This window comes from Eurosta solidaginis, chromosome 3 (genome assembly GCF_040869045.1).
Source record: "Eurosta solidaginis isolate ZX-2024a chromosome 3, ASM4086904v1, whole genome shotgun sequence".
NCBI lineage: Eukaryota > Metazoa > Arthropoda > Insecta > Diptera > Tephritidae > Eurosta > Eurosta solidaginis.
In genome coordinates this window covers 239,554,053-239,578,837 of record NC_090321.1, presented here as the reverse complement: position 1 = coordinate 239,578,837, position 24,785 = coordinate 239,554,053, and the positions used below count along the sequence as shown (strand labels likewise).

At 42.7% G+C, this 24,785-nt stretch overlaps 2 protein-coding genes across 3 annotated transcripts in view; both read right to left on the bottom strand.

Annotated features, from left to right (window-relative positions):
* The window catches only part of LOC137245267 (NEDD4-binding protein 1-like), a 37,568-nt gene extending 16,984 nt beyond the window's left edge, over positions 1–20,584 (bottom strand). The window contains exon 1 of one of the 2 annotated variants that reach the window (XM_067775634.1): positions 20,168–20,584. In XM_067775634.1, the coding sequence (XP_067631735.1) occupies positions 20,168–20,455 (288 nt within the window). In that variant the 5' untranslated portion in view covers positions 20,456–20,584. The remainder of the gene's footprint in view (positions 1–20,167) is intronic. The other variant, XM_067775635.1, reaches the window with a different exon arrangement.
* On the bottom strand, positions 3,582–9,479 carry LOC137247037 (uncharacterized). The gene is made up of 4 exons (XM_067778103.1): positions 8,716–9,479; positions 8,514–8,632; positions 4,896–4,989; positions 3,582–4,829 (listed from the first exon to the last, which is right to left on the bottom strand). Exons 1-4 carry the CDS (start codon positions 9,001–9,003, stop codon positions 4,713–4,715), a joined length of 618 nt encoding a protein of 205 aa, XP_067634204.1. The 5' UTR covers positions 9,004–9,479; the 3' UTR covers positions 3,582–4,712.
* Positions 20,585–24,785: the final 4,201 nt, after the last annotated feature.

The window sequence follows — 24,785 nt, the reverse complement described above, 5'->3', positions numbered from 1 at the left end:
CTATAAATATTTTGTGGCTAATTGCTGTTCACGCCCTAGGGCGTCCCGTAGTATACGCCTTACGCCCCCCCCCCCCCTCCTCCCCCTACTTTCCAGCAGCCCCGCTGCTCGGCAAGCCACAACAAGTACCCGCTGCTGCTCGCGCCCCACGACGCCACCAACTCATAAGGCTGTTCCCACTCATACCTACAATCTCCGTAGTAGAGTCGGGAGCAATTCCGAGCATCAGCCCCTGCCCCCGTCTTCTCCCTCTCTTTTCCGGCAGCAATTGTGTAGGTCAGGAAAGCAGACTCTTAGTCCCTACCTACCTTTGCACCGTTTGCCAGCACAGAATTTATATGTTTGCGACATCCGCCCAATGCAGCTCCTGCCATGGACGGTGCCACTTTCCTAGATGTTCTGACCTCCACGACGGCAACCCCCCGACGGGTTTCATTGCGCCATGTTCCAGGCCGCATACCCAAGTACACCGGGTACTCCAATGCTTACCCAAGGATGTCCAGTCCCAGGGCCACAACAGCAGTTGCGTCCTAGCCTTCCACAACCCAGGCGTAGTCACCCGTCACTTACTCCCAGAGCGACGACGTCTCCCCCTTGCACTTCAGAATTCTGCAGTTAAACTGTAATGGATTAACTGGGAAGATCACGGAGATAGTCGATTTCATGAAGCGGCACAACATCCGAATTGCTGCGATTCAAGAGACTAAACTCACAGCAAGACCTGTTCTGGGTATAATATCCACAGAAAAGATCGCGAGGGCGGAAATGGAGGCGGCCTCGCGTTTATCATACATCATTATGTGCAATATCATACATTTGATCCTGACATCGGCCACAGGGACAGTGTCTTAGAACGTCAAAGCTTATCTGTCCGTTCAGGCGATGCAAACCTAGAAATCATCAACATCTACATCCCTTCTGCCACCTGTTTCCCCAGTGGATACCGCCCTAATATCAGCGCCTCACTGGCAACAATCGCATTATCTTAGGCGATTTCAATGCCCATCACGATCTATGACATTCAAACTTGCGGGCGGACAGTAGGGGGGAGATGTTGGCGGATTAAATAGAAGAACGTTCTGCAGAATAAACGGATACGCCCCACACGTATTGTAGGAAGCTGTGACAGTTCGCCGGATATATAAATCGTGAGCGCAGGACTCGTAAACTGCGTCATCTGGCAGCCGAGCGTACCGCCGACTTCATCGTCACAGAAAAACGCACTTTCATAAACTTTAAAAAAGGAAAGTGGGACGAATACAAATCCTTTACAGACAACCGCTTTGCTGCCCTCCCTATCCCGACTGATGCCCGCCAAGGGGAGCATGCTTTCCGCAAGATCATTGAATCCGCCTCGGCTCTCTTCATTCCCGCCGGTAGAATTCCCGAAATTCGGCCCCACTTTCCGGTGGAGGCGGCAAATTTAGCGAGAGAACGTGACCTTATAAAACAGCTCGATCCCGGCGACCCCCAAATAAGGGATATAAACCAACGCATCAGATTGCTTGTGGATGAACACAAGCGGGCGAAATGGGAGGAGCACCTAAGTGGTTGTAACCTCTCTGCCGCTGTAGGTAAACTTTGGTCCACCATAAAGTCCCTATTGAATCCGTCTAGGCACAATGACAAAGTTTCCATAGCCTTTGGCGATAAAGTGCTGTCGGATGCGAAAAAATGCGCGAGCGCTTTCTGCCGACAATATATAATGCATTCTACGCTCGACGAAGATAGACGGAGGGCCAACAGACACGCACATAAACATAAATTCAGCGAGTCACCACTTACCATCACCGCCAAAGAGGTTGAGGATGCCATCCTTGAAACACGAGGGGAATCTTGCAATCGATTTTTGAGTAACTTCCCGGTGAGCTGGAGATATGAAACCTGAGCCGTAAGTCAGAACCCGGTGACAATGCAATATTTTATCAAAAAATTCCGCTAGGTGGCGCATGGATCGAGATATTAAGAAAACAAATTTTAATTTGGGAATCTTTCAATACATTTTTAACTAACTTCCCCGTTACCTCGAAACTTGTAGCTTAGCACGGGTGACTATACAATTTACAGAAAACAAAGTTCCGCTAGGTCCGTGCTAATTGAGATAACTACAAATCCCTGAAAAACGAGGGGAATCTTGCGATCGATTTTTGAGTAACTTGCCGGTGAGCTAGAGACTTGAAACTTGATGTGGGTCAGAACCCGATGACAATGCATCATTTCATCAAAAAAAAAAAAAATTCGCTAGGTGGCACGCGGATCGAGATAGTAAGAAAACAAATTTTAATTTGGGAATCTTTCAATCCATTTTTCTCTAACTTCCCGGTTACCTAGAGACTTGAAACTTGGCTCTTTGTTAGAGGCCTGGTGACAATACAACTTATAGAAAACAAAGTTTCGTTAGGTAGCGCGCTAGTGAAGATAACTGCAAATCCTTTAAAAACGGGAGGAATCTTGCGATCGATTTTCGACCAACTTCCCGATGAGCTAGAGACATGAAATTTGGATCGTTAGTCAGAACCCGGTGACAATGCAATATTCTTTCAAAAAGATTCTGCTAGGTGGCGCATGGATCGATATATTGATAACTAGTTTTAAATTGGGAATCTTGAAATCGATTTTTAACTAACTTCCTGGATATCTAGAGACTTGAAACCTGAAATATAGTTTAAAACTCGGTGACAGTGCAATGTTTGCACAAAAAATTTGAGCTACGTAACGCACAAGTGGAACTATTTAGAAGATTAAACCATACCTTCATGGCTAGCTTTCTGAGTGTTGCAGGCGTTGTAGAATTCCACCTCGTTTAAGGCCCAACTCAATGCACGTCCTTGCATACTTTTAGGCGTACGCGACTTTCACCACGATTCTAATAGACTTTCAGGCGTATGCGAATTTCGCCACGATTTTCAGCTGTGCAAATTAAGTAGCTGACAAGCGAGGTGGAATTCTGTTGTTTTCGCCAGTGTTGTCAGCGAAAATTCCATTAATTCTCTTAAATCTTGCTATTTTGCATAAATAAATAAAGATAAGAATTTTCACTTAGGAATTGCTTAAATTACTAATCAAAGTTGCAATGGCCTTTTTGTAGGCAGTACTAAAAAATTTAAAATAAAAAGATGATACAAAAATTTTAAGGACTACCTTTATATAAATAGACCAAAAAAATAGAAGGCAATTTTTCCTTTAAAATAGACATAGTCTTGTTGAATTTTGACTAAAAAACTTTAACAATAGCTCTTGTAAAATAATAGTGGGATTTAAAATTATAAAGGTAGACGGCGTGTTTAAATTTTAAATAATCAATTAGTTAATCTCAAGTACATGGTTTGCCTTACATTGAAAGATTGCACTCGACCTTTATAGTTTTAAATCCTAAAAATCTTTTACAAGAGCTATTGTTAAAGTTTTTTAGTCAAAATTCAACAAGACTATGTCTGTATTAAGGGAAAAATTGCCTTCTCTTTTTTTGGTCTATTTATATAAAGGTAGTCCTTAAAATTTGTTTATCATCTTTTTATTTGTTCTAACCTTTTTTATTCATTTAACATACATACAGAGTAATTAGGCAAAATTGCGTTTTAAGAATTTTTTTATTTATTGTGCTTTTGTGGTTTAACAGAATTAAAATAGTGCCCGACGAAACGATAGCAAATTATTGAACATAACTTTAGAATCTATTAGATTAAAAGTAGTACAAAGATTTCTTGCCACAGTTACCAAGTTTACTCACCTCATACTTTGTTAAGCACAAGCCCTAGACTATAAAATCACACTACAGTTATAAGGTGGGTTTGAATGTTTGCTCCTATACTATATAAGTACATTTTAAATTTGGCACTATTAAGATTTTCCATTGGTTGGTACGTACGAAAAAGGAAAGAAAAATGTAAATAACTTTTATAACAAATATCGCCAACCACAAAGGCACTATAATAACTTGCTAAATTTTGAATTTATCTCATCAAAGTAAATATTACATCGCTTTGTGGATTCAGTTATCTTCTTTGATTTTATTTTCAATATACTTTTTGATTTTTTTCACAAATCAATGTTTTTTATAATAACTATCGTATATTTTATTTCTAAATGCTGTTTTTATGTGCGGGTCACTTTTTCGCTTTTATTTGGAATCCAAATCGATAAATAAAGTTTTGGTTGTAAAGATGGAGATTCGGGCTATTAGCGAGCTTTGGGCAATTTTGGTCCTTGTTCTTCTGTTTAGCTATATTTTATTCAAATAATTTGTTAAAAAAAACGATTGTGAGCACACAAAGAAATCTATTTGTACTAGGGCACTAATGCGAATATTTGCACTGCATTATCGGCAGTTGCTATTGTACGCTAGATGGCAGCGCAATCTGTAAGTTTTAATTGATTGACGGCAGTTGCTGTTATGCGCTAGATGGCAGCGCAAGCTGTAAGTTAATAGAACAGCTGATTTTTGTTGATATTTGATAAGACTTTTATATTGGTTGCGCAAGATTCATATATTTAGAGAATCAATCATGCAAACGATATGTAATTTGCTACCCATAAAATATTGACGGTGTTCATTGGAGGACTTAAGAAAAATTTAGACTTTTTCATAAAACAAAATGACACGCAAGTTCTTCACAGTATCTCTAAAACTATTGTATTATTAATTTAATAAGTGCCAATTTTGATTGACTGTAACTAATTATTAGTCCGAAGCAAGATTCCGGTGGTATGCCTTATCCTTTGAGCGAATTTATTTCATCTTTCATATTTGTACGTGCAGCAGCTTCATAACGCTTTTGGAATTCGGATGTTGTATATACATTTGGAATACTTAGCAATGTTTGAAGAACCTTAAAAACAAAGGCAATGAAGTTAATAGTCTAGCAACCGTTTGACGATTTTCAAATTTAGCATACCTTCAAACGCATAGTTTTGTAATCTGCATCACTCATGTGTTCATATTCTTGACGCAACAGTTGGCAATAACGTTTGTAGTCTTCAGAACTAGCGCTAAAAACGTGTTCGAATGTTATTTGTTATTATCCAAATAAACACGCATGAACAGATAAATAGCGGAACATTAATTTTCGGACTGTACTGCCGCTTTTAAAGCAGAACTTCATAAAAAACATTCGCCTTTTACACTCCATAAACCATCTAATGAAATTAAAAGGTGAAAGTCGCATTTTCGTTATTGGCCTTGGCCCTACTTTTGCTTTTAGAGAGATATGATATGATGTAAACACACCGCGCCAACCAATGTCTTCTTATGTCCCCAGAACATTCTCTACACAGCGAGGAGAGAATATTCCCCAACCCCAGCGGGTTTGTTAGGGGATAAGAATATACCCGCGGTAGGTATGTCTGTCGTAAGAGGCGACTAAAATACCAGATTCAAGGGGCTGGATAGCGCAACCCTTCAGGTTGCCAGCGCAATATATAGCTTCTCCAAACCCAATTGTCAACCTCACCTATCCGCGGCGAATCCTGTTTCACTAACAGAAGAGGCTCTGGCGACCCCAAGCTCCTCATGGAACTTGGGGGGGGGAATGGCCTGAAGGTTTAATGTGGCCACATAAATCGTTCCCGAGATGGTCGGGCCAGCACCTTAATGGTGCTGTGGTACCGGAGCGTACCGGATCTGTATCCGGCAAAGGACCATCATATCGATAACACTCCCCAAAGCCTTCGGGGAGCAACCTAAGCGCTACAACAACAACAACAACAACAGAATATTCCCCATAAAGGAGGGACATGATATGCTGAACAGTTCCTGCTGAGTACCCCGAAACCGGGGCAGCCCAATAGACATCTGATTGCATAGGCCCAGCCTCCTCGGAACTTAAGAGGTCACCTCGGGAAGAAATCCGGCACTTAAAAATTTAGTCATATGAAGAAAAGGAGCATGAAAAGGCCCTTAGAGACATCCACTAAAAGTCGTCGTACTACTATGTCAGATATTGTGAACCCCGTTCCTGAACTCGGAGTTGAGGAAAGCCACCTCCCTAGGGAGACGAGCGGCAGCTGCGTCAACATCGATCTGAATACCGTAATGGGCAAGCTCTACCTTATCCCGAATCAACCTCGACATACCCAACGTATGTCCTGCTTTTAGCGTCTCCATATGCCACCAGACATCTTTTCAATTGCAATGAGGAACCAACTCCTCTAATACCCTTATTTCGCTGGTCTAACCCTATTGAAACAACAAGTTTCCTTGTACTTCCGTTAGAGGATATTGATGACAACCTTAAAAGCCGTGTTTAGTCACGTAAGTATTTCAGGATTTGACTGTCCCGATATAGAGTCAGCCCGATTTTGGTGTAGAATATACATCTTGCCTTTACGGCGAAGTCACTGCTAAGTTTTACATAATGGGTGACAGTGTTTCGCCTCGATGGGACTGTCATTTCAGTGTAACACTGCTACAACAGCAACAACAACCACAACATACCATATCTATATCCGGCCATCAACGTCGATGAGACTCCTGAAAACCTTTGGGGAGCGTCTTTATCGCTGCAACAACAACAGGTTCTCTGCATTGCAAAATGCTTTGGGTTTCGGTTGTCAATTGACACTGTTAATCTGTTAGCAGGTTGTCGGTGTTGAAACGCCAGTCCCTTTAGGACATTCGATTTGACATTACAAAAGACAAAACTACAAAAGATTAATTGGTTTGTAAGCTCAAAAAAGAGTGGTTCTATTTAATATGAACATCACAGCACTATTTCAAATCTTTGGTAAGTTTATAGCGACAGACGTCCTCTGAGAATTATTCTGTTCACGATGACTAGCATCTTTTGAAACAGTCCCACAACCCATTTGACTGCGGTCCAATCCAGCATGCACATGAGATGTAGCTTGAAACTACAATTTGTGTTCCCCCGATTTTGATACTTGGCTAGTAATTTGACCTGGTTATTTGGAAACCGAGTGTTGAATATATATTTGGTATCCATTATTCAACCATTATACCTTCCATCACTTGACCTGGTGGCGAAGGAAATAGCGGTCATCGCTGCTCCACGCATAAGGGAAACAGGTTCTGGTCAAATGGATCTAGTGGACACGGAACAATCCTGGGAACGAACGCCCCAGTCCCAATACCGTTGCGCACTGACTACTGCACGCCAAAGAACGTCTTCGTTAAAAACTATAGTACATATATGCCATCGCGACAAGACTGGAATACCAGACAACATGCGGTACCGGGGGCCATCAACATATTCACGGATGGTTCTAAGCTTGACGGGAAGGTGGGGGCAGGCCTCTTTTCACCGGATCTGGGTCTAGAGTCTCTTTTCGCCTACCAGATCACTGTAGTGTCTAACAAGCGGAATTGCTGGCAATACACAGCGCTGTGAATCATCTCGGGTCTATGCCTAAGGATGGCAAACTTACTTACTTACTTAATTGGCGGTTAACCGTCTAAACGGTTATGGCCGTCCAACAAGGCGCGCCAGTCGCTCCGCCAACCGACGCCAATTGGTCACACCAAGGGAGTTTAAATCATTTTCCACCTGTTTCTTCCAACGGAGTGGGGGCCGCCCTTTACCTCTGCTTCCATAGGCGGGTTCCGATAGAAACACTTTCAAGGATGGTAAACGGGTGTTTATTTTCTCAGACAGCCAGGCCGCATTAAAGGCCCTGGACTCATTCGTCGACAACGCGAAGTCGGTCACTGAATGCTGCAGATCTCTTAACGAGATGGCTCAGCAAGTATCAGCCTTATATGGGTACCTGGGCACAGGGATATTGAACGCAAATGCAGAGCAGAAGAGCTGGTCATAAGAGGCACCACCGACCATATCCTTCCGGAAATGATTCGGTAGGTATACCCATGGCCACTTTCAGGCTTCGTGTGAACACAAGCACTATAAGAATTGCAAATGAACTATGGTCAGCCATATCATCGTGTGAGACATCCAGGCTAACCTGGATATGACAGGGGGCGCACAGGAGCTCTTCTGATTTTAAACAAATCAGTTCTATCGTCCCTGATAAGGGTTCTAACAGGGCATTGTTTAATAGGCACGCATGGTGCTAGAATGGGGGCAACGACCTTCGACTATTGTCGCAGCTGCAGATGTACAGAAGAGGAGAGTGTCCAGCACCTTATCTGTCATTGTCCAGGGCTTAGTATGCGTAGGTTGGCCATCCTTGGTAAACCTTTTCTATATGACCTTGCTGAGGTCTCTAGCTATGAAGTCAAGGCTCTAGCAAAATATATAAATTCCACGTAGTGGTTTGACCCGCTTTAGGCAGGGTAGGGGTCCTCTTTGAAACCGTATAGGGTATTACAATGGGCCCATTGGTGGCCTAACTAGTGAGCTGTTACCGTAGTGTCCAGCCCAGCCCTTGCAACCTAACCTAAACTCAATTGAGTTATCACAATTTTGTTCAATGGCCTTAATGAAAGAGTTCTAATCTGTTTTGTTTTCGGTTTTTTTTTCTTATGGACGCAGTACAAAGCTCTAATCAATGTTCCCTATACGTTTTAACAACAAAAATATTTAAATATAGACATTTACGCCAATATAACCAGATCTATATCTTGTAGTAAGTTGGCATCATCTTCAAAATTTATATGCAACTCGTTCTCTGCCAATTCATCACCCAAAAGTCTCAATATTAAATTTTTTGATTCTAGCTGAAAAAAAAACCAAAAATATCTAGATAATTACAAACTTTCACAAATTATACATATATGAATAAAATTTAAACGCTACTTACATCAGCCAAAACTGCATCACAGCAAAATTCTTCAAATGCTGCACAATTGGCCTTCGCACAAGGCTGTACACCATCGTATGTGTAATATTGGAAAAAAGCTGCTATTATTAGAGCTGGCTTACAATGTTGTAAATGCACTTGTTTATGTTGCATCATTTCATTCCAGTTGTGATAGTAACGCTTGGAGGGACTTTCACTTAGACGATGTTTAATACGTGTATACCAGCTTTTGGTTACATCTTCAGGCACTGCAAAGTGATTACATGCCTTTTGCCACAGTTCCTCCATTTGTGGCTTATACACTATACACTACTACTTCAATATAATTGTACAATTATTTAAACTAGATAATACTCTTTCCGATATATAAATCAATTGAAATCAAAATTTTCACACGGAGGACTATATGACCCTGCTGTTAAATAAAAATATGACTCAACCTGAGTAAACGATTTTTCATTTCCGTTTTTGACACTTCAATTTGGGGTGGTATATATGGGTGGGTGGTTGTTATTTGTACCACTACAAATTCGTAAGAATGAAAGACCGTTATGATTTCAGGGTTGCCAAGGTTACATATTTATTTGAAAAAAGTATACAAGGCCAACTGTCGAACGAATAAGCTCTTGTGAATATGTAAAATAATAACGAACTGGGGGTCAATTCCCTTACTGTGAAAAACTGAAAACTGTACACTTATTGAAAACTCATTTGCACACACAATTTACACTTCAAATTTTCATGTGATTCTGTAAATTATTGTGCACATCGTTTTGCTGAATGAGCGCTGAATGTAAAAGTCTTATGTCAGTGAGAAAATATTCATCAAACGCCATGAAAACAAAAAAGTCATTCTGCAACAGTGCGTATGAGTTTTGAATGTCACAATAGCGTACACTGGCTGCCAAAAAAACTCACGAAGTTTTCATCAGTGAGTTTTTTGTTCACAGTTTTGCTTTACAGAATCAGAATTTCAAAGTTTACACAATTTCTTGTATACACTTTAAAACTCACAGTTAGCGAATAGGGCCGCTGGTCTTTTTCCGGCACAGATGTAAGGAAACAAAATAAACTGACATCTCCTTTGTCACAAAATTTTTTCTTTTACCACGCGTGCTTTGATGCTGTTGTCGGCCAAATTCAAAACCACATTCTTCACGGCATGGACTGTATATGACACAACAACTGGACATCCAAGGTGATGACATAATCCTAGCGAATTTCATCACCAACAAAATTTGACCCCTATAGTGTAGTTGTTGTTGTTGTTGTAGCAATGCTCGCCCCACCTAATAGCCGCGACCGATCACAAATTGTCATCAATATCCTCTAACGGGAGTCCAAGGAAACTTGCCGTTTCAACAGGGGTGGACCATAAGGAAAGGGGTGTTAGAGGCGTTGGTTCCACATTACAATTAAAGAGATGGTTGGTGTCATGTGGGGACACATTGCAAGCAGGGCATACATTTTGTATGTCGGGGTTGATTCTGGATAGGTAAGAGTTTAACCTGTTACAGTATCCAGAACGAAGTTGAGCAAGAGTGACACGCGTTTCCCTGGGGAGTATGCGTTCCTCTTCTGCGAGTTCTGGATATTTTTCTTCAAGTACTGGATTCACCGGGCAATTCCCGACATAAAGGTCCGACGCCTGTCTATGGAGTTCACCAAGGACCTGCTTGTGTTTTTCCGCTTCATATGGCTGGGTTCTCAGGTGCCGTATTTCCTCAAAATGCTTACGGAGATGACTCCTTAGGCCCCTAGGCGGTGCTGGTTCGTCAATCAGATGTCTGTTGGGATGCCCAGGTTTCTGGGTATTCAACAGAAACTGTTTGGTCAGCATCTCATTTCTCTCCCTGATGGGGAGTATTCTCGCCTCATTATGCAGATGGTGTTCTGGGGACATAAGAAGACAGCCCGTGGCGATTCTGAGAGCAGTATTTTGGCAGGCCTGTAGTTTCTTCCAGTGGGTGGTTTTTAGGCTTGGCGACCATATGGGTGACGCGTAGCACGTAATCGGCTGGCTAATTGCTTTGTATGTGGTCAAGAGCGTTTCTTTATCTTTTCCCCAGGTACTGCCAGCAAGGGATTTGAGGATTTTATTACGGCTCTGAATTCTTGGAACAATTGCGGTTGCGTGCGCACCAAAATGTAGATCCTGATCAAACGTCACAACCAAGATTTTGGGATGTAGGACAGTCGGTAGCGTAGTGCCATCGACGTCGATGTTCAATATGGTCGACATTTGGGGCGTCCATGTTGTAAATAAGGTCGCGGAAGATTTAGTCGGTGACAATGCCAGGTTTCGCGAGGTGAAAAAACTGGAGAGATCAGGGAGATAGCCGTTTATTTTATTGCATAGATCATCGATCTTTGGGCCTGGGCCTGTGGCCATTATTGTGCAGTCATCGGCGTAGGAAACGATTGTGACTCCTTCCGGTGGTGAAGGTAGCTTAGATATATAGAAATTAAACAAAAGCGGGGATAGGACACCACCCTGTGGCACCCCTTGTTTAATTCTCCTTTGTTTTGATGTTTCGTTTCTGAATTGCACCGATGCCTGCCGACCACCCAGATAATTTGCGGTCCACCTTTTAAGACATAGGGGAAGGGTAGACCCTTCCAGGTCTTGCAGTAACGAGCCATGGTTGACCGTATCAAAAGCTTTTGATAGGTCTAACGCTACGAGTACTGTTCTATGGTGGGGATATTGATTCAAACCGCAATTTATCTGGGTGCTAATGACATTTAGCGCGGAGGTAGTGCTATGGAGTTTTCTGAAGCCATGCTGATGAGGGGCTAGCTGCAAATGTGCTTGGAAATAAGGGAGCAAAATGGCTTCAAGCGTCTTTGCCACTGGCGATAGGAGAGATATCGGACGATATGACTCACCTACGTTAGCTGGTTTCCCAGGCTTTAGTAGCGGACCACCTTGGCCATTTTCCATTTCTCGGGTATGACAAAGGTGGAAAGAGACAGGTTGAAGACATGCGCTAAATATTTGAAACCCTCTTTCCCTAGGTTTTTAAGCATCGGCATGGCTATGCCGTCTGGGCCCACTGCTTTGGATGGTTTAGCGCGACCAATGGCGTCCTCAACCTCTCTAGCGGTGATGGTAATTGGTGACGCGCTTAGTTTGTGTTTATGTGCGTGTCTATTGGCTCTCCGTCTATCTTTGTCGACCGTAGGATGCATTATATATTGTCGGCAGAAAGCGCTCGCGCATTTTTTCGCATCCGACAGCACCTTATCGCCAAAGGCGATGGAAACTTTGTCTTTGTGCTTAGTCGGATTCGATAGGGACTTTACGGTGGACCAAAGTTTACCTACACCGGTAGAGAGGTTACAACATCTTAGGTGCTCTTCCCATTTCGCCCGCTTGTGTTCGTCCACAAGCAATCTGATGCGTTGGTTTATATCCCTTATTTGGGGGTCGCCTGGATCAAGCTGTCTTATAAGGTCGCGTTCCCTCGCTAAGCTCGCGGCCTCCGCCGGGAAGTGGGGCCGGATTTCGGGAATTCTCCCGGCGGGAATGAAATGTGCCGAGGCGGATTCAATGACCTTACGGAAGGCACGCTCCCCTTGGCGGGCATCAGTCGGGATAGGGAGGGCAGCAAAGCTGCTGTCTGTTGCACATTTATATTCTTCCCACTTTCCTTTTTTGAAGTTTATGAAAGTGCGTTTTTCGGTGACGATGAAGTCGGCGGTACGCTCGAACGAAATAAGTATGGGCAGGTGGTCGGATGCCAATGTTACCATCGGCTGCCAGTTGACGCAGTTTACGAGTTCTGCGCTCACGATTGAGATATCTGGCGAGCGTGGGTGGGGGCGTCTCCGTTTATTGTGCAGAACGTCGTTTCGTCTATTTGATCCGCCAACATCTCACCCCTACTGTCCGCCCGCAAGTTTGAATGTCATAGGTCGTGATGGGCATTGAAATCGCCTAAGATAATGCGATTGTTGCCAGTGAGTAAGGCCTCGATATTAGGGCGGTATCCACTGGGGCAACAGGTGACAGGAGGGATGTAGATGTTGATGATTTCTAGATTTGCATCGCCTGACCGGACAGATAGGCCTTGACGTTCTAAGACATTGTCACTGCGGTCGATGCCAGGATCAAATATATGATATTGCACAGAGTGGTGTATAATAAACGCGAGGCCGCCTCCATTTCCGCTCTCGCGGTCTTTTATGTGGACATTATAACCAGAGCAGGTCTGCAATGCAGATCTTGCTGAGAGTTTAGTCTCTTGAATCGCAGCAATGCGGATGTTGTGCCACTTCATGAAATCGACTATCTCCGTAATCTTCCCAGTTAGTCCATTACAGTTGAACTGCAGAATTCTGAAGTGCATGAGGGGTGACGCCGCCACTCTAGGGGTAAGTGAGGGGTGACTACGCTAAGGTTGTGGAAGGCCAGGCCGCAATTGCTGTTGTGGCAGGAGCTGCATTGAGCAGATGTCGCAAACCTATATATTCTGTGCTGGCAGACGGTGCAAACGGAGGCAGGGACTAAGAGTCTGTTTCCCTGACCTGCACGATTGCTGCCAGAAAAGAGAGGGGGAGAAGAAGACGGGGGCAGGGGCTGATGCTCAGCATTGCTAACAGCTCTACTACGAAGGTAGTAGTTATGAGTGGTATCAGCTGTTTGAGTTGTTGGCGCCGTGGGGCGCGAGCAGCAGCGGGTACTTGTTGTGGCTTGCTGAGCAGCGAAGCTGCTGGAAGGTGTAGTAGGGATACGCTTAGGCGTAGACTACGGAACGCCCTTGGGCGTGAGCAGCAAGGAGCCACAAAAGATTTATAAAAGTTACGTGGACGTCGGGTTTTGGGATCAAGCCCAGAACAACCTGTCCGATGCAACCATCCCTTGCACGAGACACACTGAACAGAGTATGACCGTCCTAAAAAGATTCTTTTCTGGCAAATGCAGCAAAACCATTTCTCAGGACCGGGGTCAGCAGACGGACCCGGATTGGGTTCGATACCTTCCCGGAGTAAGAGAATATGTAGCAGTCCTGCTGCAAGGAGCTGCTGGGAGGATGACAATTTGTGGGAGGGACGAAACAAATTAAATGGGGTCACACTGAAATGACAGTCCTTGGTCGGGAAAAATCCCGAGTCGCTCCGGTACATAGAACCGACTGCCTTGGGAAACGCCTATAGTGTAGTCGATTAGAATAATTCCGCGGTAAGGCAGGCTTATAATCAGGGTTAGGCTTATAATCAGGGTTAGGATTTTAAGGCATTTGCCAATTTTGTCTGCTTGGCCCTATCTGTAAATGAAATCAAGAATTACGTGTTTGACATCTTTTTTATTAAAAATTAAAATTTGTATTTTGCCTTTTTGTGCTTTTTTTGATTTTATCGCCTTTTTCCGCCTTTTCTAGGTCATTTGCCTTTTTCTTGCCATTTTATATTCACCATGCATTATCTTACGAACTATTTATATAAAATCGTTTTAATTTCAATATTTTCAAGTGCAAAGCATATTTTTATTTCAGGACGATTTTAAATTACTTAAAAGTTGGATTTTAGAACGTAGATTTATACCGATTTTCTCCTTTAAATAATAAATGCCTTCGTTTTGCCTTTTTTGAAAACTCATTTTGCCTATTTGCAAATTTTTGTGCCTTTAAATCCTAACCCTGTTAGGCGACAGAAATTCGTGGACCCGAAAGTGTTAGTAATGGAGCGTTCCGGATTCAGATCCGGCGAAGTACTCCCCATAACCATACTCTTATTTTCCTTAGGAGAGGGTTTTGAAGTAACAACACCAACAACAACAGCCTTTCATCACATACATAATCATCCCAAATTGTCTCCATAATACAGTCGCAACAAAGGGATAAAATACGTTTGTAATCAGCACACCTCGGCACACGCTAGAGACATTTTCAGGTCTCTCAAAACTCTACACTCAGAACTCCCACGTGATGTCTTCCGAAGACGGCTAAGCAATACTTATACAGCAAGGCGTTAATGCTTAAAGTTAAAGATCGAAATGAACTCCAAAAATCCAAAAGACCTGGTAAATTGCCACGTGTCCAGATGGATAATAGGACTTCAGTTCTGTGACAACAAGAAAAGCACACCTCCCAGGGAGCCGACCGTCACGCTCCCTCAACTTCGAAAAGTATATTGTAAAATGTTGGGCTCATTTCTATCCAGAATTACTACCACCTTACATGATTTATGTTCTAAATTTAGTGTATCCCCGGATTACAATAACCATTGCTTCAGCTTGAGAAACAATGACTATTAACAACAACACCCCACAAACATCGAAAAAATATTTCCCCAGCCTTCGAGAAATGTATGATTTTCAAGTTGATATCTAACCTCATCAACAATTCTGTATCAGAAATAAACAGTAGTAACATTAAAGAGGCGTTGCAAATTAAAAACAAGTTTTACATGCTTAATTTTATTTTCATGAAAATACTGCAGTACCGGAATTTTAAATTTGAATTCTATAAGAGAATGAAACTTGAGTACAAGTTGAGAAGTGTATTTTTCTCAACTATTTTGCCATATAAAAAATGCCAAATTGAGCCCATGTTGAGAAACAACACTTGAGATTTGAGAAGTATACTAGATATCAACTTAAGCTCTAATGTGACTCAAGCCTAATTGTTTATTAGGTTCTCTATAATAGAGCTGTATTAAACCTGCTATTCTTCTTGTAGCTTTAAGCAGACTCCTGGGCAGGCTTTAAAGTTTTATTGATAGTTCTTCGCAGGATATTGATCCGGCATGCTCCAGAAAATCGTACCATTAGGGTACTAGCCTCACCAGCGCGGCAATGATTTGATATGAACCCGTCGAACTTTCAAGTCGACACAACGCCCTCCTTCCCAGAGGAACTTGAGGTCGCTAGAGACCCACTGGCTCAATGAACAGGATTCACCACAAGTAGGTTGTTGTTGTTGTAGCAATGCTCGCCCCACCTAATAGCCGCGACCGATCACAAATTGTCATCAATATCCTCTAACGGGAGTCCAAGGAAACTTTCCGTTTGAACAGGGGTGGACCGTAAGGAAAGGGGTGTTAGAGGCGTTGGTTCCACATTACAATTGAAGAGATGGTTGGTGTCATGTGGAGACACATTGCAAGCGGGGCATACATTTTGTATGTCGGGGTTGATTCTGGATAGGTAACAGTTTAACCTGTTACAGTATCCAGAACGAAGTTGAGCAAGAGTGACACGTGTTTCTCTGGGGAGTATGCGTTCCTCTTCCGCGAGGTTTGAATAATTTTCGTTAAGTACTGGATTCATCAGGCAATTCCCGGCATAAAGGTCCGACGCCTCTTTATGGAGTTCACCAAGGACCTTCTTGTGTTTTTTCACTTCATACGGCTGGGATCTCAGGTGCCGTATTTCCTCAAAATGCTTACGGAGATGACTCCTTAAGCCCCTAGGCGGTGCTGGTTCATCAATCAGATGTCTGTTGAGATGCCCAGGTTTCTGGGTATTCAACAGGAACTGTTTGGTCAGCATCTCATTTCTCTCCCTGATGGGGAGTATTCTCGCCTCATTATGCAGATGGTGTTCTGGGGACATAAGAAGACAGCCCGTGGCGATTCTGAGAGCAGTATTTTGGCAAGCCTGTAGTTTCTTCCAGTGGGTGATTTTTCGGCTTGGCGACCATATGGGTGACGCATAGCACGTAATCGGCTGGCTAATTGCTTTGTATGTAGTCAACAGCGTTTCTTTATCTTTTCCCCAAGTACTGCCAGCGAGGGATTTGAGGATTTTGTTACGGCTCTGAATTCTTGGAACAATTGCGGCTGCGTGCTAACCAAAATGTAGATCCTGATCAAACGTCACACCCAGGATTTTGGGGTGTAGGACAGTCGGTAGCGTAGTGCCATCGACGTGGATGTTCAAAATGGTCGACATTTGGGACGTCCATGTTGTAAATAAGGTCGCGGAAGACTTAGTCGGTGATAATACCAGGTTTCGCGAGGCGAAAAAACTCGAGAGATCAGGGAGGTAGCCGTTTATTTTATTGCATAGCGCATCGATTTTTGGGCCTGGGCCTGTGGCCATTATTGTGCAGTCATCGTCGTAGGAAACGATTGTGACTCCTTCCGGTGGTGAAGGTAGCTTATATATGTAGAAATTAAACAAAAGTGGGGATAGGACACCACCCTGTGGCACCCCTTGCTTAATTCTCCTTGGTTTTGATGTTTCGTTTCTAAATTGCACCGATGCCTGCCGACCACCCAGATAATTTGCGGTCCACCTTTTAAGACTTGGGGGAAGGGTAGACCCTTCAAGGTCTTGCAGTAACGAGCCATGGTTGACCGTATTAAAAGCTTTTGATAGGTCTAGCGCTACGAGTACTGTTCTATGGTGGGGGTATTGATTTAAACCGCAATTTATCTGGGTGCTAATGGCATTTAGCGCGGTGGTAGTGCTATGGAGTTTTCTGAAGCCATGCTGATGAGAGCTAGCTGCAAATTTGCTTGGAAATATGGGAGCAAAATGGCTTCAAGCGTCTTTGCCACTGGCGATAGGAGAGATATCGGACGATACGACTCATCTATGTTAGCTGGTTTCCCAGGCTTTAGTAGCGGGACCACCTTGGCCATTTTCCATTTCTCAGGTATGACAAAGGTGGAAAAAGACAGGTTGAAGACATGCGCTAAATATTTGAAACCCTCTTTCCCTAGGTTTTTAAGCATCGGCATGGCTATGCCGTCTGGGCCCATTGCTTTGGATGGTTTAGCACGACCAATGGCGTCCTCAACCTCTTTAGCGGTGATGGTGATTGGTGACGCGCTGAATTTGTGTTTATGTGCGTGTCTATTGGCTCTCCGTCTATCTTTGTCGACCGTAGGATGCATTATATATTGTCGGCAGAAAGCGCTCGCGCATTTTTTCGTGTCCGACAGCACTTTGTCGCCAAAGGCGATGGAAACTTTGTCTTTGTGCTTAGTCGGATTCGATAGGGACTTTACGGGGGACCAAAGTTTATCCACACCGGTAGAGAGGTTACAACCTCTTAGGTGCTCCTCCCATTCACAAGCAATCTGATGCGTTGGTTTATATCCCTTATTTGGGGGTCGCCTGGATCAAGCTGTCTTATAAGGTCACGTTCTCTCGCTAAGTTTGCGGCCTCCGCCGGGAAGTGGGGCCGGATTTCGGGAATTCTCCCGGCGGGAATGAAATGTGCCGAGGCGGATTCAATGACCTTGCGGAAGGCACGCTCCCCTTGGCGGTAATCAGTCGGGATAGGGAGGGCAGCAAAGCGGTTGTCTGTAAAGGATTTATATTCTTCCCACTTTCCTTTTTTGAAGTTTATGAAAGTGCGTTTTTCAGTGACGATGAAGTCGGCGGTACGCTCAAGCGAAATAAGTATGGGCAGGTGGTCGGATGCCAATGTTGCCATCGGCTACCAGTTGACGCAGTTTACGAGTTCTGCGCTCACGATTGAGATATCTGGCGAGCTGTGACAGCTTCCTTCCATACGTGTGGGGGTGTCTCCGTTTATTGTGCAGAACTTCGTTTCTTCTATTTGATCCGCCAACATCTCACCCCTACTGTCCGCCCGCAAGTTTGAATGCCATAGATCATGATGGGCTTTGAAATCGCCTAAGGTAATGCGATTGTTGCCAGTGAGTAAGGCCCTGATATTAGGGCGGTATCCACTGGGGCAACAGGTGGCAGGAGGGATGTAGATGTTGATGATTTCTAGGTTTGCATCGCCTAACCGGACAGATAGGCCTTGACGTTCTAAGACATTGTCCCTGCGGTCGATGCCATGATCAAATATATAATATCGCACAGCGTGGTGTATGATAAACGCGAGACCGCCTCCATTTCTGCTCTCGCGGTCTTTCCTGTGGACATTATACCCAGAGCAGATCTGCAATGAAGATCTTGCTGTGAGTTTAGTCTCTTGAATCGCAGCAATGCGGATATTGTGCCGCTTCATGAAATCGACTATCTCCGTAATCTTACCAGTTAGTTCATTACAGTTTAACTGCAGAATTCTGAAGTGCATAAGGGGAGACGCCGCCACTCTGGGGGTAAGTGACGGGTGACTACGCCTGGGTTGTGGAAGGCCAGGACGCAATAGCTGTTGTAGCCCTGGGACTGGGCGTCCTTGGGCAAGCATTGGGGTACCCGGATGATTTGGGTTTGCGACCTGGCAACATGGCGCGATGAAACCCGTCGGGGGGTTGCCGTCGCGGAGACCAGAACATTTAGGAAAGTGGCACCACCCAAGGCAGGAGCTGCATTGGGCGGATGTCGCAAACCTATATATTCTGTGCTGGCAGACGGTGCAAACGGAGGTAGGGACTAAGAGTCTGTTTCCCTGACCTGCACGATTGCTGCCGGAAAAGAGGGGGGGAGAAGACGGGGGCAGGGGCTGATGCTCAGCATTGCTACCAACTCTACTACGAAGGTAGTAGTTATGAGTGGTATCAGCTGTTTGAGTTGTTGGCGCCGTGGGGCGCGAGCAGCAGCGGGTACTTGTTGTGGCTTGCTGAGCAGCGGGGCTGCTGGAAGGTAGTGAGGGGGCGCTTAGGCGTAGACTATGGGACGCCCTTGGGCGTGAACAGCAAGGAGCCACAAAAGACTTATAAAAGTTACGTGGACGTCGGGTTTTGGGATCAAGCCCAGAACAACCTGTCCGATGCAAGCTACCCCTTGCACGAGACACACTGAACAGAGTATGACCGTACTAAAAAGATTCTTTTCCGGCAGATGCAGCAAAACCATTTCTCAGGACCGGGGTCAGGAGACGGACCCGGATTGGATTCGATGCCTTCCCGGAGTAAGAGAATATGGAGCAGTCCTGCTGCAAGGAGCTGCTGGGAGGTTGACAATTTGTGGGAGGGACGAAACAAATTAGATGGGGTCACACTGAAATGACAGTCCTTGGTCGGGAAAATTCCCGAGTGCTCCGGTACATAGAACCGACTGCCTTGGGAAGTAGGTAAAGTAGACCTTTGGGTTGATTGTATAAGATATGTAAATGATGCTGGCAACCGATTGAAAAGGTTAAATCGCAATTCTTCAATGGTGATGCCAATTGAACGGGGCGAAGCATTGCTGTAACAACGACGGGATCCCCCATATATCTGCGAATCACTTCATTCGCAACGCACACCGATCAATTGATGCATTTTTTCATAAATAAATTTTAAAATTATAATATAGCTATAAAGCCATAGCAGAAAGGGCCTTAGGCTAAGATCCATAAATATATATTTGCAACACATTTACCAAAATCAACCTATTGGCAACTCTTGACAGGGCCAGTTCCGTTACCCCCATGTTGAAACATGTTCAACACGCAAGCGCTGATTATATCAAAACAAAGGCATACCAACAAATATTTTCAGATGCCTGTTTACAATCTAGTGTATACGTATTTATGTACGAAAAATGAATGCTTATGAACAAAAAATAGTGCGAAGGCATCTATAAATTTTGACTTACCAGAGGCACGTTCTCGTTAATTGTGTCTACAGTGTCACTAGCTGGCGCACTATTGGGTTGTGTAGATGCGTTGGGGTCGAATCTCAACTTTTTAGCCAAAATACTTGGAACTATTAATCTTTGTTTTTTTGCCAATAATCTGGGTCTTTTACGTTTCTTTAGGTTTGCTTTGAGCTCGTGTAAAGTGGATATTGTAGGCACACTATCCGTTGATGTGGTGACGTTGTAATGTTGTGCAATATAACGATGTATGATTTTTTGTTGTTTATGTCTGCGAAAGCTTCGCATTATTTTACTTAACAGTTTAATTGTCTTTAAAAATTAATGCAATTTAGAAAACACTTCGAAAATCCATGAAAGTTGATCAAAATATGCATGTGCAATATATTTTTTAGTAAAATTAGCAGCTGACAAAGACTTCTTCTTGCTTATGACACGTTCACAATTTTACAAAACTGTCGCTGAGCCACCTAAGTTTTTTTTACAAATTCAAAAAAGTACTGTTTGGGAAAAAATTAAAGGACAAAATCGTTACGTTCAAATTTTGATATTAGATGAGTATACCCTTCAAAAAACGCGAGTACTCTATAAATAATGTAAGGAATACTCCTTTGGGAGGAGAGGACTGCTCCAAATGTAATCTGTATTCATACAAAATATGTGCTCCAATTAACATTGCGATGCCCTAGGAGAGGAGTAGGTGATCCCACTTTCGCTTTGTTTGTGAGTATTCCATAGAGTACATACGTGAGAGTACATTCCAAAGTACTTTCACTGTAGTACCCATGGAGCACCCACAGAGGATTATATGCCAAAGTACTAAGAGGAACTGTGTTGTCGGAAAGAATTATCGGAGTGAATTTAATTTAAAATGAAAGTAAATGAAGAGGGGCAATACAACTTTTATATTTTATACTACGAATATTCTTATGTTATTTAGCATTTGCGTGAATAAAGAAACTAATATTTCTCTATACTATAGTATGTATACATAAAATCAGTGCGCTGTTGCATTTTATCAGAGTTGCCAAAGTAAAAATTTATTATCAGTTATTTGTATGCAAAATTTTACTTTTGGCAACTCTGTTCGATCGTCATCGTGCCGTGATCACGGTCGTTAAAAAATGAGCAATGATCGGCTGATGGTGGTCCGCAAACGCATTGCAAAGGAGTATTGTTAGAGTACTCCAACATGATGAAAACGGAACACGTAACCCAACAATTTTTGCAGGGTTTTATTCAGAAACTGTAGCCAGGGGCCGTTTCGTACATATATGTAATACTACTATATTGCTAATAGAAAATGATCGCAATCTGTTTTGAGTTCGAAATCAAAACAAGACGGCCTATAAAATGTTTGTGATTGTAGCAGCATAAGTGTGACAAGAAAAAAATTTTAATTTAGATACATTCGATTATTGAATACAAAAACAAAAAACCTTTAAACAGCAATATATCGGTACTCTGATGTTTGGGAATGTACCTAACCTTTTGCAGCAATATAGGAGTATTACATTTATGGTTTCGTAACATAAATCACAATAGCTCTGAAACTTTGATTCGGATTAATAAAATATGTGAACTAGGGACAAAGCATGCTCACTAGAACCATAATATATAATTATTTTCTTTTATAAAGTTTGATAACATGTTGTTGTTGTAGCAATTTGTCATCAATATCCTCTAACGGGAGTCCAAGGAAACTTGTTCTTTCAACAGGGGTGGACCATTATGAGAGGGGTGTTAGAGGCGTTGATTCCACCTTACAATCAAAGAGATGGTTGTTGTCATGTGGGGACACATTGCCAGCAGGGCATACATTTTGTATATTGGGGTTGATTCTGGATAGGTAAGATTTTAACCTGTTAGAGTATCGAGATCGAAGTTGAGCCAGAATGATTCGCGTTTCCCTGGGGAGTGTGCGTTCCTCTTCCGCAAGTTTCGGGTATTGTTCTTTGAGTACTGGATTCACCGGGCAATTCCTGGCATAAAGGCCCGACGCCTGTATGTGGAGTTCACTGAGGACCTGCTTGTGTTTTTTAGCTTCATACGGCTGAGTTCTCAGGTGTATTGGGATGGAACTGTTTGGTTAGCATCTCATTTCTCTCCCTGATAGGGAGTATTCTCGCCTCATTATGTAGATAGTGTTCTGGGGACATAAGAAGACAGCCCGTGGCGGTTCTGATAGCAGTATTTTGGCAGGCCTGTATTTTCTTCCAGTGAGTAGTTTTTGGGCTTGGCGACCATACAGAGGATGCGTAGCATGCAATCGATAACATCATTTTTATCGCTTAAGTGAAAATTGCTTTCGATACGTGATCGTAAAAGCACCGACACATAAGCACTTTTTCATATAGATGAGTTTAACACAAGCTTATGCATTATGAGTAGATTTCACGCATTTTTATGGAGAACGGTAGAATGAGCGACACTGGCGCCATCTGATATTGAAAAGTAGCCATCTCCCAAATTTGTTACAAGCAAAGCATAAGAAGAAGAATGTGACATTTGTTTTGGTTAAGGGTGTTGACACGCTTTGCAAGTGAAATTATTTTTCCCACTGGTTGGTAAATTTTCTAACATTTTTCGCAGGTAAAAACTGTAATATAACAAATGAATACGACACAAAATATGTTAGCAAGTATCTTTGTTGTAAGGGGATAATGTTTATACCAGTGCTTCGCGAAATGTTGTATGTGAATGGACAAGGCGTAATAAACTTCAGTTGCCACGTCTGAAGTTCCTTCATATTTACAAACACAACATCTTGGTTGATTGTGGAGATGTTATTGGAATGCATAAGCTTGTGTTAAACGCATCTATATGAAAAATATCATTGTGGCACCGCATTAACTGACGATACGGCCCCAGAGAAAAAGCTCATGGCTTACGCATAAAGGGCCAATTAAACTTCCTTAACCGTAACGCCGTAGTCGTAACCATACCCATATCCATAACCATCTCCAATGTGATCGGTTAATAGTGCCTTAACCTAAAAATCGTGAAAATTTCATAAAAATGAAGAAAACACAAAAAATCACAAACATAACGTATCCAAAACAATTAATAAATCTACAAAAAGTTATTAAATTCACCAACTCAAATGTTTTTAGGTTATGGATATGGCGAGAAATCAAAAACCAATTGGTTGGCTATGGTATGGTTATGGCGTTAGCGTTATGGTATGGCACCATTAAGGCCAAATTAAACTTCCTTAGCCCTAACGCCATAGTCGTAACCATACCCATATCCATAGTCATCTCCAATGTGATCGATTAATGGTGCCTTAACCTAAAAATCGTGAAAATTTCATAAAAATGAAGAAAACGCAAAAAATCACAAACGTTTTCCACAAAAAATAAGTCTCTTAGCCATAAAGAATCCAAGACAATAAATAAAATCTACAAAAAGTTATTAAATTAACCACTTTAACTTAAAAAAAAGTTATTAAATTAACCAGTCGGTCACTGAATGCCGCAGATCTCTTAACGAGATGGCTCAGCACTTCAGTATCAGCCTTATATGGGTACCTGGGCACAGGGATATCGAAGGCAATTGCAGAGCAGGCGAGCTGGCCAGAAGAGGCACCACCGACGATATCCTTCCGGGAAATGATTCGGTAGGCATACCCATGGCCACTTTCAGGCTTCGTGTGAACACAAGCACTATAAGAATCGCAAATGGACTATGGTCAGCTATATCATCGTGTGAGACATCCAGGCAAACCTGGCCCTCATATGACAAGGGGCGCACAGAAGCGCTTCTGATTTTAAACAAATCAGCTCTATGATTATTATTTTTTTATTATTACGGCGTTTTAAGCCTAAAACTTAGATTATTACAAATTATAAATATATTTTAATAATAATAGGATTTCTAGCGTTTGGGGTGTCGGAATGCATAAAATTCCGATCAGAACGGGAACTGGTGGTCCCAACGGGCGAGTCTTGGAGTCATCTCATTGGGAGGTTGGAAGGACGTGTTCTCAATCCTGCCCTACTCCAAGACGTATGATTACCTACACAGTTTTATTATTTATGCTGTCGGAATGCATTTGGTTCCGGTCAACCCAAAAGCTAGCAGCTCAGCAGAGCGAGCCACTCTTATCGGACGGTTGGAGAGGACGCGTTTCCAATCCTCCCTGTACCAGATTTTATGTACACACAACCAACTATAATAAATCATTGTTGTAGGAATATACGTTATTCACATGAACACTCCAACTGTTTGTCTGGGACGATATTCTTTCCCAATTTGGTTGCGAGCGATATATGTTTTTGACCTGATGCATAAGGTTCCTCTGTGTCTATTTGGATTGCCATGTACCCTCAAGGATCAGTAACATGAAATACAGATACAAAATATTTTATCTTGTTGGAAGGGTTTTGCAATATTCTAATAAACTTTTTTTGAAGGTGTTTAAGTTTTCACAATTTTTATCAGGATAAGGTAGTTCATTGAAACATTTCAGGCCTTTGTAAATATATTTTGCTTGTCCATTTCTGTTTTGAGAAGAGGTAATCTAAAATTATTATTTTCCCTGATTATGTAAGAATGGGTTTCATTCACATAAACAAGTTTTTCACTTAGGTAGGCCGGTAATTTACCATGCTTGATA

Coding starts and splice junctions, on each gene's coding strand:
- LOC137247037 (XM_067778103.1), bottom strand. CDS start 9,003: ATGGAGGAACTGTGGCAAAAGGCATGTAATCACTTTGCAGTGCCTGAA. Junction 8,633..8,715: donor GTGATGCAGTTTTGGCTGAT/GTAAGTAGCGTT, acceptor TTTTTTTTTCAG/CTAGAATCAAAAAATTTAAT. Junction 4,830..4,895: donor ACAAAACTATGCGTTTGAAG/GTATGCTAAATT, acceptor TTTGTTTTTAAG/GTTCTTCAAACATTGCTAAG.